Here is a 16,797-nt window from a genome sequence, read left to right on the forward strand (position 1 = left end):
TATATATATATATATATATATATATATATATATATATATATATATATATATATATATATATATATATATATATATATATATATATATATATATATATATATATATATATATATATATATATATATATATATATATATATATATATATATATATATATATATATATATATATATATATATATATATATATATATGCTGATAGAACACTTTCCCCATCTGCACAGATTTGTATTTGTCGGCATTTTGACAAACTTTTTTTGACAAATCTAAGAAGAACCACTGAAAGGCTAGTAATTTACCGCGACCAGTGCAGTCCGAGCCACAAAAATTTGACTACTAATTTGCCCTGATTGTTGTACCCTGACAACGAAGTAAAGTCAGCCGTTTAAATTCTGCACTTTGTTGTCGCAGCATTAGCGCTTTGAGCGTCGGTTTGATGTTGCTCAAATCAGGAAATTGGTTGTCAATTTTGATGTAATTGCTGAGCGATTCGGTTTACAAACACTTCAAATAATTGCGTAGTTTGATCGGCAAAGATTCTGTATAGTGTTAGGGAGACCTATATTCAAACCTCCCAGTTTGCAAGGAAGCGATAAGCACTCCGTCACACAGATGCTGATTGGCAATGATAGCCATGATCTCACCGTTTCAACAATGAGGGAGTCAAGGCAGTTGCCTATCTAGGTCAAGAAAAAGTCGTACGTTCGCAGCTCAAATGCCAATTGTGACGGCGCATAACTTCGTAGAATTTGTAGTTTCCAGTTTGCCGTAGTTTCCAGTTTGCCGTCGTGTCCAGACTGTTTATCACAGACAAAAGATTTTTCAATTTACCAATCAACTGGTCTTTCGCCTACTTACTGTTGTTGCCTTCAAAAGCGTAGATTCCGCTCAGATAAACAAAATGCTTCCCTATGTCGACCTGTGGAATTGGCTTGTCATCGAACGTCAGCATCGGAAGAAGTTGCTCATACGCACCATTTTTTTCTTTATGCCGAATGTTGAACATTTGTTTATTTTTAATTTCATGCCGGTTGCGTTGCACCAAAACCACTTTACATCGATAAGCTTCTGTACACTTTCAGTGTTGTTGGCAATTATTGCTTTGTCGTCTGCAAATTGTAACCATGCTCTTGTTTTAAGGCTTGCTGTGGGGCCCCATATGTAACCTTATTGTTGAAACTCGGTTTTTTCTAGTTTTTTTTTATTAAAGGGTCGAATTACAGGTTGAAGAGCAATGGAGATGATGATAATAATATCAATAGTACGATAACAATAATAATAAATTCAATTAATTTCGCGCCTCAAAGTTTTGACGCTGTTGTTGACTATCGTTCAAATTTTTAAAATTTTTCATGTTTTTCGTTGTTAAAATTTTTTATTACAATTTCATGTTCCTTTTTTGAATTTATTTGTATATATTTTTAATAATATTAAAACTATAATTCTAAATCAAGAAATAATACACTGGCGATGACCGTACCGTTCAACGTCGAAATAGATCCATCTACAATAATTTTAATAAAATGATTGTTTATAGAAACAAAGTTTCAATTTTGAACAAACTTAATTTTGCCGATAAAAATTTACTAAGACAAATTGAAAGATTCAAATATAATTTGATAAACACTAATTAATCGGTGAAATTTATTACACATTGTCAAGAATTTGGTCTTCTACCAGCATATATTTATATTTTCCTCCGAAACCGATATAATTATCTATGTGATTTTCGAAAGAAAAAATTTAGACTTCACCTGTTATTGAAAGATATCTAATGGCAAACTATGGAACGAAAATTCTGTTTTATAATTAATGAATAAATAAATATTAAGAAAAATAGGATGATAACGACGATTCAATGTGTCTTATAAACGTACATATAAATGCTAAATTTAACGTTTATTTGTTATTTCATCTAATATAAGGTCTCATCACATCGATGGTTCATGATTTAGATAGGGAAAAGATTTCTATGTTTAAATTTATTGTCGTGGCTTCTGATAAGGGAATGCCATCATTATCTAGTAAGTGTGGCGTTTTATCATTTAAATATCAATTTACATAGTATTGTTATATTGTAATTTATTGTAACTTTTTGATGTCTCTGAAACCCTAATCATTTTTTATATCCAATGTCTTACTACTTTTCAGTCTAATTTTGCCAGAAAGCAACAACTACAATCATCACTCTGCAGTATTTGTCATTCATCTTTAATTACCACCAATCAAAGCACAACAAACAAATATGATCTCATCATCTTATCCCTTTCTCATTACTACAAAATAAAGCTTTCATCCCTAGATACCCTCAATCCATCACTATTTCAATCTAATTTATTCGTCTATTTTTTTCTCTCATTCTTTTTTTTCTCTGTTTCAAAAAATGCCTTATCTACATACACTTTAATTGTACTAAACTTATTCATTATTATTCAAAAAATGCCTTATCTACATACACTTTAATTGTACTAAACTTATTTTATATTATTGTTAGATCTGTTCGTATGCAATAATAAATAAATATTTCATTTATTAAGACTCATTCGCTCGTTAAGTCACATACTTTTATACTTATACATCTGCCAAAAATTTACATAATTACACATTAACATATTTATCTCATCTATACATTAATTTAGCTATTAACATTAATTTCTCCCTTTATTTTTTACTTTTTCCATATAATTAATACTTATCATTATTATTAATTTATATCGCGTGCTATGCATAGCTTCGGGGGGCGCTTGGATAATCAATGACTTTTGACGTTTCCGTTGGCTTGGATAAACGAAAAGTGCTTTAATCGTTACCTGAAAAGTTTGATGGTTGATTGTTGACGAATAATGGCGGGCAAACCATTTCATATGGAAGAAGAGCTGTACGTAAAACATTTGTTAACAACTGATGAATTGTTGACAGGTTGATGCAGTTGAGTATATGAAGACGAACGAAGTTGACAAGTTGATGAAAGAAGCGATATAAGTTGATGAAGATATGATGAATGAGATGTATGAAGTAACTTTTATGTGAGGACGGCGAGTTTAAATCTAATGCGTTGACGTACTGGTAACCAATGTAGTTGAATGAGTGAATCTGTGTGGAAGATAAATTACTGATATTTAGAACTTTTGCAATTCTATTTTGAGCTCTTTCAATCAATCAATCAATCAATCAACCAACCAACCAATCAATCAATCAATCAATCAATCAATCAAATAGTTTATAAAGCGCTATTTCCGCGATGTCAAACAGCGTTTTTTAATGAAGTTTGCAAACAGTTGGGTCTTGAGATCCGATTTGAATTTTGTAAGTGATAGAGAAGTAGTCAAAGAGGGAGATAGAGAGTTTCAGAGAGAAGGGCCAGAAAAGCAAATGCAGATTTAGCAAAAGAGTGTTTAACGCAAGTTAAAAAGAAATGAGAACAAGAAGACGATCGTAAGTTTTGGTTAAATTAATATATCTGATAAGTGCTTAGGAAATAATTTAGATTGAGACTTATACATAAATGTGCAAATTTTAAAAATTATTTTATTTTTTATAAGTAGCCAGTGCAAGAAAACAAAATATGTGGAGATATATAAAACAAGAAAGGGACACGAGCCACTAGACGAGCAGCAGAGTTAAAAGCTTACTTAGAGGATAGAGTGTAGAATCAGGAAGACCATAGTAGAGAGAGATACAATAATCAATCTTAGTTAAAACTAAAGAAATAACAAGAAAAAGAATAGAGAATCGTCAAGAAAAGGTAAGTTTATTATTCTACTAAGATCAAAGTAGGAACTTCTAGCAACGTTATGAGAAGAAAAAGACATGCTAGAATCAAAGATAAAGCTTAGACTACGAAATTAGTGAGAAACATCAAGAGTTTCAGATTCAGGTAAGATAATAAAAGGAATAGCAATAGAGCGTTAAGATTTATTAAAACAAATTAGTTCAAATTTAGAAGAGAGTCAGACCAAGCGATAATTGAAGAAAGGCATAGAAATAGATTATGAAGAACACTATTGAAATTAGATGGAGAAAAAGAAGTATAAATATAAGAATCGTCCGCATATAGTTAACTAGCGATAGGAAAATTATTAATAATACGAGGTAGTTCAGAAGTGTAGAGCATAAATAGAAGAGGGCCAATGATAGAACCCTGAAATACTCCAAAAATAAGGGTAGGGGAGTTGGAAGTAAAATTATTAAAAACAACAGAAGAAAAACGATTACAGAGATAAGAAATAACCAAGATAGACAAGAATTAATAATATTAAAAAAATTATCTAGCAGTCTCAAGAAAATATTAGGATCAACAGTATCAAAAGCAGAAGTCAAAAATAAGAGTAAGATTACTATTGTCACAAGAGAGAAGGATATCATTATGTATTTTTAGTAAGATTGTTTCAGTACTGTGAGCAGGTTTAAAACCAGATTGAGATACAGGTAGTAAGAAGTTTAAATAAAATGATAATTGATTATAAACTACTTTTTCTATTATTTTAGAGATTAAAAAAATATTAGTAACAAGGGTATAATTATAATAATGAAGAATATAAACATGACTTTTTAAGATTAGGAATAACAATAGAATTCTTATGAGAAGAAGAAAATTCGGAGATGGAAAAAGATAAATTATCTAATTTGAGAATGATAAGATAAAATATTGAAAACAATTTTTTAACTAAATTAAAAGGAAGTAGATCTAAAGAACCTGTTGTAGATGACATAGAATTAATAATTTTAGTAAGTTCTAGAAGATTTATAGAAGTAGATATAGAAAAAGATTCAGTTGTAAGTTTAGTGAAGTTATAAAGATTAGAATGAGAATTAGATGTTCTTAAAGAATAAATTTTATTTACAAAAAAGTCATGATACTGTTGGGCAGAAAAAAATGGTGAAAGGATTTCTTATGAAGAAGTTTAGATAGAACAGACCCCCTATTTTTAGATGTTGAAGCAGATATTATAGAATTTCTAAGAAAAGTAGAGTGTTTAGAAGAGAATAGTAGATATTTATAATTAATTAATTCAGATTCTTAGAGTAAAGAAAGTTAAATGGGTTTAATCTATAGACTTTCTCCAGTCTTTTAACATTTTTTTAGCTAATACACAAGCATAGTCGAATCAAAGGAGCCTTACAAAAATAGAGCCTATAAGTAAAAAATTTATGAGAAATAAGCTTATCAAGAATAGAACAAATATAGATATTAAAAGCATAGACAAATTCATCAACATCAGATAATAAGGAAGTATCAAAAATAGTTTAAAAGATTGAAGAAAATATCTTTATTGAGAGATAACCAGCTTTTTTTAGAAATAGACATAGATGAGTTAAAAGGAAGAAAATCTATAGAAAATACAGATTCAATAAGGAGGTGATCAGAATAATGAACAGAGCTAGCAGAGATATTGATAAGCTTAGAATAAGACGAAGCTATAATTAAATCAATAGTGTTACCAGAAGTATGAGAAGGAAAAGAACAATATTGAGTTAAGTTAAAAGAAGACAAAATATTATTAAATCTATGAAAATAAGATCAAGGTAAATTAATGAAGTGCAAGTTGAAGTCACCGGAGATATAGAAAGGAATTAAAAAGAGTAGAGAGATTCAGCGAACAAGTAAAATTCATCGAAAAATATAGAGAAAGAAGAAGAAGTAGGTTGATAAATTACGGCAATATAAAAAGATAAAGAAGAAGACTTAAAAAATACAACAAGCCATTCAAAAAAAGAAAAGTTAAAAAAGTATTGATGGAAGCAGTAAATATAGATTTATAGAATTGACAGACACCCCCATAAGAAGAATGAGAAGAAGAGAGAGGATGTTTTGGAGGTCTAGAAAGTTCAAAAAAGCTGTAACCACCATGAGTAGCAAGAATAAGAGAGGGAAATTTCAATAAGACAAAAAATTCAGGTAAAGAGGAAGAGATTATTTGCTGAATATAAAGTGATTTTTTATTTATAGATTTTATGCTAATATTAAAGAGTGAAAATGTAGAAGTAGGTTGAATTGTGTTATTTTTATATCTAGTTATATTATTTAAATTAATAGAATTATTATTTTTGTTATTAGTATTAATTACATTATAATATAATTTAATTTATATTTTATATGCTTGCTATTATTACTGTTACTAATTATATTTATTTTCTTGTTAGTTATATTAGAGTTAGATTTATTGCAACTATTATTATTAACCCTAAAATTAAAGTAAAGGCTTAAGAGAAAGTCTCTAGAATAAGACCATATTATATATCTTATTCATGGAAATATTATATATGTATACATCAATCAATCTTCGATTTGCGTCCAGAGACCCGGTTCCCCGAATTAGGACGTTGTTTTCTTTGTCATCAATTTTTGCGCCAAATTAGACGATCAGTTGTATCCATATCATTTAAATTTAGAGCTTTCATGTCTTGCTCGAATGTTTGCGACAAGGACTTCTTTGGACGGCCTTTGGGACGTGTGCCAGGTACTTCAACATCTGCAAGAGAAGTTATGGCACTGTTTCCACTTTGTTTGACATGACCAAACCACTGCAGACAGTGTTGCCGGCATTCGTCCTTTATATCATCTAAACCAGCACGACGCAGGATTTCGGTAGATTTGATGTGGTCCTTCAGACTAATTTGTTGCATCCATCGGAGCATTTTCATGTCGGTTCGTTGAAGTTATTGTTCCAGTTTGGTTGTCATTGACCATGTTTCTGCACTATATAACAACATCGGACGTATCACAGATTTATAAAGTCTTGATCGTAGTGGTAGTGGGATGTCACGCCGCATCAATATAGAGGCAAGGAGATGCCATTTATTCCAGGCTGCACGTATGCGTGCTCGAAAGGCAGCTTCAGCTGTTCCAGTACAATCCAGAACATCCTCTAGATATTGAAACAATGTGACTTTCTCTACGTTAATGGCTTCAAAATCATTACTATTTTGAATTCGTTGCTGTGGATTGATACAAACAGAACAAACTAAACTTGACACTTTAGATAAATTACCAATTATTTTTGAACAATGTCCGTGGCACCACTGATTACACTGCTGACACTTGATTGAATTGTTACCTACACCAGCTTTACAAACTGAACAGGGCCATCGTCCAGTAGCTGTAGAATGGATGGGTTCACCAGTGTTCATTGCTTTGGTTTTGCTGATGTTGACTTTGAATCCTTGATCCAATCTTCAAACATCTGTGCTGCATTCTGCTCAGACGTGGCTGTTAAAACAATATCATCAGCATATATTAGATTCAAAATGTCACCAGTGCGTATCGGTTTTGTGATTTCTTCCATCCCAGTTATAAATAACAGTGGACTGAGAATCGAGCCTTGGTGAACTCCAACGCCGATGTCAAATGCATCTCTGTTTCAAACCGTTGTGCTGACGAGAGTCTTAGTATTCGTATACATTTCCATCACAAGTCGAACAAGATATTCTGGAATGAGTTGTCGACGTAGACTCCACCTGATTGTTTCACGGGGAACTCGATCAAATGCTTTTTCAAGGTCTACAAAAATGTGTGATAGTTGTTGATGCTTTGCGAGGTACTTCTCTTGCAGTTGCCGAAGGGTGTGAATTGCATCAATTGTTGATTTCCCCGCTAGGAAACCAAATTGATAATTTCCGATTGTGATGCACGACTTGTTAATCTTCTCTCAATGATTTTCTCGACAATTTTCAGGGAGTGTTCTAATAGACGTATACCCCGATATGATGAACAGTTCAATGGATCACCTTTGTCTTTGTATAGCGGGACTACCATGCAATAGTTCCATTCAGTCGGCGTTGAGCAATTTCTCCAGATTTCACGGCAAAGTTGTAGTAACGTTTGGATACCTGCAGTGCCAGATGCTTTGATAATGTCATTTGTGAGTCCAGAAAGCCCTGCTGCCTTTCCATCCTTCATAGCTTTCAGAGCTTCTGTAAGCTCCTCTACAGTGATGTCCGGAATCGGACCTTCGATGGGTGGAGCGTCAAAGTTAACACTGATGGGATTTGTTTCGTTTAACAGACGGTTGAAGTATTTTCTCCACTGTAGCTTGATCTCATCTTGTTCAAGAACCATCTCATATATATATATATATATATATATATATATATATATATATATATACAGTTGTTCAAAAAATAGACTTAATTGTAAAGAACTAGTTCAAAATATTAGAAAATCGACCATAAAACTTGTTAATGCTGAATCGTCGGTGGATTTTTTGAACAACTGTATAGAACTTGGTCTTCTTCCTAATATATATATATATATATATATATATATATATATATATATATATATATATATATTACAATATTCTATAAATTCTACCGAATGTTTGGCGTTAATACGTTTGTAGTTCGTTTTTTAGATTTTTCTCACTAAAGTTTTTTGGTGAACGTTTAGTTTATTAAAATTCAAAATAAACTTATTTTTCGAATTCATGCTGCAAATAAGGCCATATTTCGATTTCGAATGAATCATCATCAGTGCTCCTTGCTGTATATATAGGGAAATATTGACTTTGTCAAGATGAACTTTGACGTTGTAAAAATTAACTTTGGTGTTGTAAAATTGAACTTTGATGCGAATTAGGTGTCAGGTTTCTTTATTGGTAATAGACCATAATTTTTACACAATTCTATAAATTCTACCGAATGTTTGGCGTTAATATGTTTGTAGTTCGTTTTTTCGATTTTTCTCACTAAAGGTTTTGTGAACGTTTAGTTTATTAAAATTCAAAATAAACTTATTTTTCGAATTCATGCTGCCATATTTCAGGCTGGTCATCGTCTTTGGTCTCCTTTTCTTCATCGATAGCATCATATTCTTCTTTGTCACTATTTACGATGCTAGTAAATACCAATGATTACCAAGGAGCACTGATAATGATTCACTCGGAATCGAAATATGGCAGCATGAATTCGAAAAATAAGTTTATTTTGAATTTTAATAAACTAAACGTTCACCAAAACCTTTAGTGAGAAAAATCGAAAAAACGAACTACAAACATATTAACGCCAAACATTCGGTAGAATTTATAGAATTGTGTAAAAATTATGGTCTATTACCAGCATATATATATATATATATATATATATATATATATATATATATTAGGTTAGCATTTTGGGTTAGCATTTCTGAAAACCTCGTTCCTAAATATATATATATATATATATATATATATATATATATATATTAGTAACGTTCGGATATATATATATATATATATATATATATATATATATATATATATGAATATATATATATATATATATATATATATATATATATATTAGGAATAAGACATAATAATATTAACGAAATATAGTAAAAGATAATTATAATAAAAAAGAAGAAAACTCACTTGTTCAAAAGCAAAAAACAAGAAATCACCCAATTTCAGAACCACAAAGTAACGGTGCCGCAATCCCGTTAAACGTAAACAATAAAGTAAAGTTGAAAGGTATGAGGGAAGACCATTGAATTAAACTTTAATTATTAAAGTAATCTTAACGTGGTAGTACGAGACGATGAGTTAGTGTATAAGCAATATCTTCAGTCTGAAAATTATGAATATGACGATTAGCTCATGTATAATGGTTACACAATTTGATCTAAGCTAAGACAAGAGAATTAAAAGATAGAAAATACTTAATTTTATATCACATCTAAACTGGTTCTTTCTGTTTTATAGACGGCTTTGTGAACTAAATTGTTACTCATTTCTTTGTTCAATTTATTGTCATTGTAAAATTTGCACTTTTTTCATTTGATTAATGGTCATCTGAATTTAATAATAAAATCCTATCAATCTCTTTTATATGCAAAGGCCAACAACAATACTTTTATTTATTGAAATATTTAGGAATTTTGTTGAAATATATTTTGCTACAAAATTTAAATAATATAAACGTTTCAACAAATTCAAAGATGTCAAACAAGATAGAAATTGTGGTTTACAATATCTATGGTTTACTCGACATCATGTTGTGGAATTTTCAATTACTAAATTTTCCATTGTAAACTAAAGTTTTTTTGTTTTCCTTCAATAAAATAATTAATTTTTTCTGACAAAGTTTTTAAAATTTGCAAAAAATTTCGTTGCTATATTTCAGTTCGTTTTTAATTTATCTTCCAGCACAGATTCACTTATTCAACCACATTGGTTACCAGTACAACGACACATTATATTTAAACTCGCCATACTTACGCACAAGTTACTTATTACATCTCAACCATCATATCTTCATCATCTTAAACCGCGTCGTTCATCAACTCGTCAACTTCATTCGTCTTCATATTAATATATTCGGTTGCATCAACCTGTCAGCAATTCATTATTTGTCAACAGATGTTTTACATGCAGCTCTTCTTCGGTATGGAATGGTTTGCCTGCCATCATTATCAATAACCAACCATCAAACTTTTTAGGAAACGATTAAAGAATTTGTTTATCCAGGTCTACGGAAACTTCAAAAGTCATTGTTTATCAAAGCGCCCCTGAATTTATGCATGTTAATAAAAATAATAATTTACTATTTAACAGATGCAAAATTGATTTACTTATACAAAGCAATGACTATGATCAATTTTTTATGTAAAATTAGCCACAGCGACTGCTACAGTTTTAGTTGAAGATATAAATGACCAGGTTCCAAGGTTCAAGCAGAAGTTTTACGAGATCAGCATTTTTGAGAGTCGTCCAACCGGAACTAACGTTTTAACAGTCTTTGCATATGACGATGATGTAGGCGTAAATGCTAAACTGATTTATTCGTTAGTCAAATTGGAAGATCATAAATATTTCAGAATATTCACTGATGCTGTTTCAAATTCTGGCGTCATACAAATTCATAACGTTGGTTTAACATATCATTTTTAATTACTTTTTTCAATGTTAAACATGGCGTTTGACATTTCTTCATACTTCAAATATTTTTTTGAAAGATCAGAGTTCGTTCACTTATTTGTTAGCTTTATATGTCTAATTTCTCCTATTTGAAATTATAGGAAATTGATTTTGAGACAATTAAACTGAAGTACTTCAACTTAACTGTTGGTGTTCATGATCTGAATCCACTTCATAATGACACTGCATACATTTTGATCAACATATTAGATGCTAATGACAATGCACCGACGTTCAGTATTACTCAACACAAAATCAATGTTTTTGAAAATATATCTGTTGATTCCTCTCTCTTTAGATTTGTTGTTCACGACTTGGACACTGGGCAAGGAGGGCTTTTTAGGTTGACTGTTTATCTTGAATTTATTCTGTTTAATTCAAGATTTACGCATTGTTACGATCTTTTTTGTATATTTATATCAGTAAAAAAATGAATAACATTATTAAATACATGGTTATGGATTTATTGCGGCATTATTTTTGCGTTTGAAATGTTCTTGTAGATATGAAATAGATCCGCTGTCTGATCCCCAAAACAATTTTAAAATATCGGATTCCGGCCTTGTGAGCACTGCACAGTCTCTAGACAGAGAAAACAGAGCGGAACATAAACTTCGTGTAATGGCTATTGATCAAGGTTAGTAAATAATATTTGTAAGATTTAAATCTTAATTTTTCAGTAATAAATTTTGATTCTTAGTCTTTCAATAATGAATTTTAGTGATATTTGGTATGCAAAGGTAGAGCAAATTTTCGTTACAGATATTCAATTTTGCGTTAAAAGTTTGCTATTTTTTGTTAGTTAGAGTTAATTAAGGATATAAGGTTTTTGTTATATTCTGTGTTGCTTTGTAGGTTAAACGTAAAAAAGTTTTCGATTACAGCTGGTAGCGAGCTTGCAACCGGATAAACCAACAGATGGCCGTATTGCGACCTGGATCTTGAGATCGAGGAAAATCTTTAATGTTATTTCTGTAATGCAAACATAAAATAACAAAAATTTGTTTGAGCTGTCGGTCATAAGAATTTTATAAAGCTAAAAAACTAATATCAATAAAATAGCAATATAAAACCACAAAAGCTTTGGTAAAAAAATTCAATTCACTAAAGGTAGTGTTTAACAATTAAATGTGTATAACAAATTTACTAGTATTATTTGATAATAAAATTATTTTAGATAGCAAAATATAATTTTATCGCAAACAATTATAAACAAGTGCATTCAAACATATTCAGAGTGGTGGACCCAGGAGTGGCCGGGAAGGCCATTGTTTTTCCCGTTCTGAGTAGTATTTGTTAAGTCAGTAAAATTTAGATTTTGAACTGAAAAAAGCACCGTTTTAATTAGATAATCAAGGAAAAATCGAAGTGATAAGCAAGAAAAAGATCGCTAGCCTAATTTTGGCCACACAACCACAATCTTGACATTTCCCGGCAAAATTGAAAAATTGAAAAAATTTTGAAATTTTTGCTCCCCCGTCAAAGAAGTTGTCATGATCCGCCACCGAACCCATTACACACCCAGGCTAAATACGTCAAAATGTTTACCAACTGAGGATTTTTTTAAATACAGTTTTCATCGGGTTGGAAAATCCCATAATTTGAGTTTGCTGAATAATCTTATTGTCTCCGAGCATACAAATAAGTAATCATACGAAATCTCAAATCAAAAATTATAATCTTATTTATTAAATAAGATTACAATTATTATTTTATTTATTTTTTTATTAGTTAACTCTTTTTAAATTTAAATTAATTTCTCATACTTTATTCTATAAATATTTGTATATTTCTTTATATTTTTTTTATATCATTGCACCGTGTTGTATCGTTTTGACGGTTTTTTTTTATTTTAAAAATATTCGTATTTAATTCGAATGTTTAATGTTTTTTTAATATCATCTATTATTACAATTCATTTATCTTATTTTATTTTTTAATATTGGAATCTTTAATTTTTAGATGTAAAATAATTAATAATATTTTACGTATTTTCATAGTTTAAATTGTATGTATATTGCTTTAAACTAGTTTTTGATTATTTATTTTTCATTTTTTCATTATTATTATTTGCTTAAATATTCGTGTAGGTATATTCAATTCTGTTCATTTTATAATTTTATTATATTAGTTTATAGTTTATTTTCTTATATAATTACAATTTTTGATTTTTATTATTATTAGTTTTGAAAGGGTCGGGATTAGGCGAGCGTTGGAGTTCGAGGTTGAAGGAGTGGTAGGAAGGGGTCGTCCGCGATTGGGATGGAGAGAGCAGGTGGAGAAGGACAGGGTGAAAGCGGGGTTGCGTGATACTGAGGCGAGTGACAGATGTGGATGGCGTCGAGGGGTATTTCGGTTTCATCATAGGTAGCCAAACAGCAACCCTCGATCTCGGGGAAAATGTCGTCTAAACGTGTGTTGTTGTTGTTATAAGTTTTGGATTATCTTTAATTTTAATTATTAAACATTAATTTCTCGCACTTTACATTGAATTATCCATTTTTATTTACTAGTTTGAATTATTTATTCACCATATATAATTTTATTTGTCATGACTCATCTCATAAAAGTAGAATAAGTTTACAGCAAGTAATGGCAAACCTACTGTTTACAACTTTTGCCAAGAAAACCACTGACAATTATGACTGCCAAGAAAACCACTGACAATTATAAAACATTATGATAGTGACACGTTGAATGAGCCTATATGTGTGGCAACATGGAACGTTAGAACGCTGTACCAAACTGGAAAATTTGAGAACTTGAAACAAGAAATGAAACGAATGAATCTCAGCATTCTAGGTCGAGCGAAACTCGATAGAAGAAATCAGATAGCATTATTTTTGAAAAAAGCAAATTTATCTACTCTGGAGGTGATTCACACGAACGTGAACAAAGAACGTGAACGTTTTGAACAAAGAAATGTCTAAACATTTTAGATGGTTTCTGGGCGGTGTTGGATAAAGTTTTGCTGATCAAAACACACGCAAAGCCTTCTAACCTAGCTAAATCCAGTAAAGTAAAAAGGACTTCAATTTAATTTATAATTTAAAATTTCAACGCACAGATTGGCAAATTAAAATTATTTTTGGCAGCTGCTTACAAATTGGTTTACAAATATTTTGAACAAATATTGTTCTGCTTGAATATAAATAAATCAGTTTAAAAATAGACAATCCATGAATGATAGCGTTAGAGAAAGGAGAAGTACTTGACAGATGAACCGAATACATTAACGATCTTTTCGATGATATTTGTGGTGAAAAGCCCTTTATTAAAAAAGACGTAGAAGGACCAAAAATACTTAGATCTAAAGTTTGTGCTGCTCTTTCCATAATGAAATTAAATAAAGCGCCAGGCCCAGATAAAATAGCAAAATCAGATCCGAAATTTCAAAAGTCCAATGTGGTTTTGTTATGAATTATGGCACAAGAAACGGTATTTTTATGCTACGAATGATCAGTAAACGAGCAATTGAAATGAAGACTTGTTTATATGTTTTGTCGATTACTTCAAAGCATTTGATAGCCCGAAACACGTAGAGCTTATTGAAATATTGAAAATGTTTGACATTGATGGAAAAAACACGAGAGTTATGAAAAACCTCTATTGGGACCAAAGAGCAGTGATGAAAGTTGGTAACAATATGACTACTTTTGTCAAAATAAAGGTGTTATGCAAGTCTGTGTATTTTCTCCAGACTTGTACAATTTCTTTAGTGAGATCATCAGGAGGAAGCGAAGTTCCAGAATATATTTTTTTATGCGCCAAAATTTGGGAATGATTTTCCAAATTATTTAAAAATCATTGACTCTAGAATGTTCTTAAAAACAGTTAAAAAATTTTTAAATTTGTTTCCCATGAATCATTTTCTTAATTTTTAATTTTTATGTAATGGTATTTTGACTTAAAGTTTTGATGTGCTTAAAAAACAGTTTCTCAAGATTCATTTTCTAATATATAATCTTTTATTTATATGTTTTGTAATGGTAATTTGACTTAAAATTTCATCTAATTAATTATTAGATTTTTTATTGTTTTGTTTCATTACGTCAAATATTATTATTATATTTATATTAAATATAATATATTAAATTATATTATGTTATTACTTTACTTAAGGTCACCAGTAATATAGCATTCATTACTAAGGTTGCACCTTTTTTCTCTCATTTACGTAGTTTTTGATAGAAAATAAGCCTGTATAAAAATTTAAAAAATTTCAGCTTTGATCAGTTTCTGGATCAATTAGTCAATATTTTTTATTGTCTTTTTGTCATTGTTTTTCAACTTATTTATATAGAAAACAATGTATTAAATTACTCTTTTATTTATTTTTTATCTTATCCTATTTTTGGTAATCCTTCACCATTTTCAATGTAGTATGTTATCAAGTATTAGTTTTATCTTATATATATTTACACAGCATTTCTAGTTTATTAGCACCAACAGATCACTTAGCGTCAGTTCTTTGTTTGTTTTTTTTCATTATTAGTTTCTTTGTCGGTAACAAAATTACTGCATTCTGTTGAATATTTATTCTCTTTGTTTATTCAAATTGCTTGTGCAACTTTAAGTTGAAACGGATTGCCGTTGCGATACAGTATATTTGTATTATTGTTGAGTTTCTCTCTAGTAATTACTGTTCCGTGATTATCGATTAGATGGTTTTTTATTTTACCTCTTTGTGCATGCATAGTTGATCTATGTGTTTGAAGAATAAAGAGCCAATAATGAAAGGTAATCACCTGATATATTTCTTTAAATTTCTTATCGGTGAGTACGGGCATCGAAATTCGGAATATATCGGACGCACTACTATTACATTGACGCGAAGGTTAACTATGCATACACAAAGAACTGAAGTAAAAACAATTAATTGATAATCAAAAAGTAAAGATAAAAAGGTGGGTGAAAAAACTACAAAACAGGAAAAAATGTGGACCGGCTCTAACCCAGTTAGAAATGGTGAAAAAAAATGTACAAACTAAATTTAGAGGTACTTTTTTGAGAAAGAAACTAGATATATAGGTGGTATGTTTGACTTTCTCTCACTTCAATGCTACAATTCATAATGTTTTCGACAAGTGATGACGGCGACGTTGATAATTTTTTTCCATTAGTGTTCAAATAATTTTCAGGTGTTCCACAGTTGACCGGCTATGCTACATTATATGTAACGTTAAAAGACGTGAATGATAATCCACCACATCTCAATATTACGTATCTACCTATTATTTACGAAAACAAACCACCCGGTCAATTTGTTGTTGAGGTCACAGCATCAGACAATGATTCTCTTGACAACGGACCGCCATTCAAATTTTGGTTACCTTGTAGTGGCAGGTGTCCTTGTTGGAGTTTTTCTTCATGTCAATTTTTCAAGTTCAAATTTGCTCCAAGTTTGTTTTTTTGCAGTTATTCTTCAGTGTTTATTAGTTTTTTTTTTGTAAAAAATTTAGCAGAAGCGAAATTTCTTTTAATGTTATAAAATATTGACTAAAAGTAACATTTCAATAGTGTGTTATCTAAACTTATACGTTAATATAATTTTTAGATGGTGCAAAGAAGCAGGGATCAGCCATCATAACTAGTAATTCATCATTTGATAGAGAAGTGAGTAAGAACTATGTCATCCCTATAATTATCTCAGACAGTGGCTCACCTGTTATGTCTGCCACATACTCACTCACCATTATTATTGGGGATGAAAACGACAACATGCACACACCTGGTTTCAAACAAATACGTGTCCTCACATATGAAGGTTTTTTGTCAATCATTTGCTTTCTTATGCTATGTTGGTTGAAGTTTGATGAACAGTAAAAAACATGATTGAATGTTAAATAAAAAATGTTTGCATTCAATATTTGATGGCAAAATTATGTAAATTTTGTTCA

General features: G+C 30.3%; 1 protein-coding gene across 1 annotated transcript in view; it reads left to right on the forward strand.

The window, feature by feature from the left end:
* HELRODRAFT_83154 (hypothetical protein) overlaps positions 1–16,388 on the forward strand; it is a gene marked incomplete at both ends in the record, with an annotated part of 68,952 nt that extends 52,564 nt beyond the window's left edge. Inside the window, 4 exons of the mRNA XM_009023236.1 lie at positions 10,596–10,846; positions 10,999–11,240; positions 11,401–11,534; positions 16,039–16,388. Coding sequence (XP_009021484.1) covers positions 10,596–10,846; positions 10,999–11,240; positions 11,401–11,534; positions 16,039–16,388 — 977 coding nt within the window. The remainder of the gene's footprint in view (positions 1–10,595; positions 10,847–10,998; positions 11,241–11,400; positions 11,535–16,038) is intronic.
* Positions 16,389–16,797: the final 409 nt, after the last annotated feature.

The sequence above is a fragment of the Helobdella robusta genome (assembly GCF_000326865.2).
Source record: "Helobdella robusta unplaced genomic scaffold HELROscaffold_35, whole genome shotgun sequence".
Classification (NCBI taxonomy): domain Eukaryota; kingdom Metazoa; phylum Annelida; class Clitellata; order Rhynchobdellida; family Glossiphoniidae; genus Helobdella; species Helobdella robusta.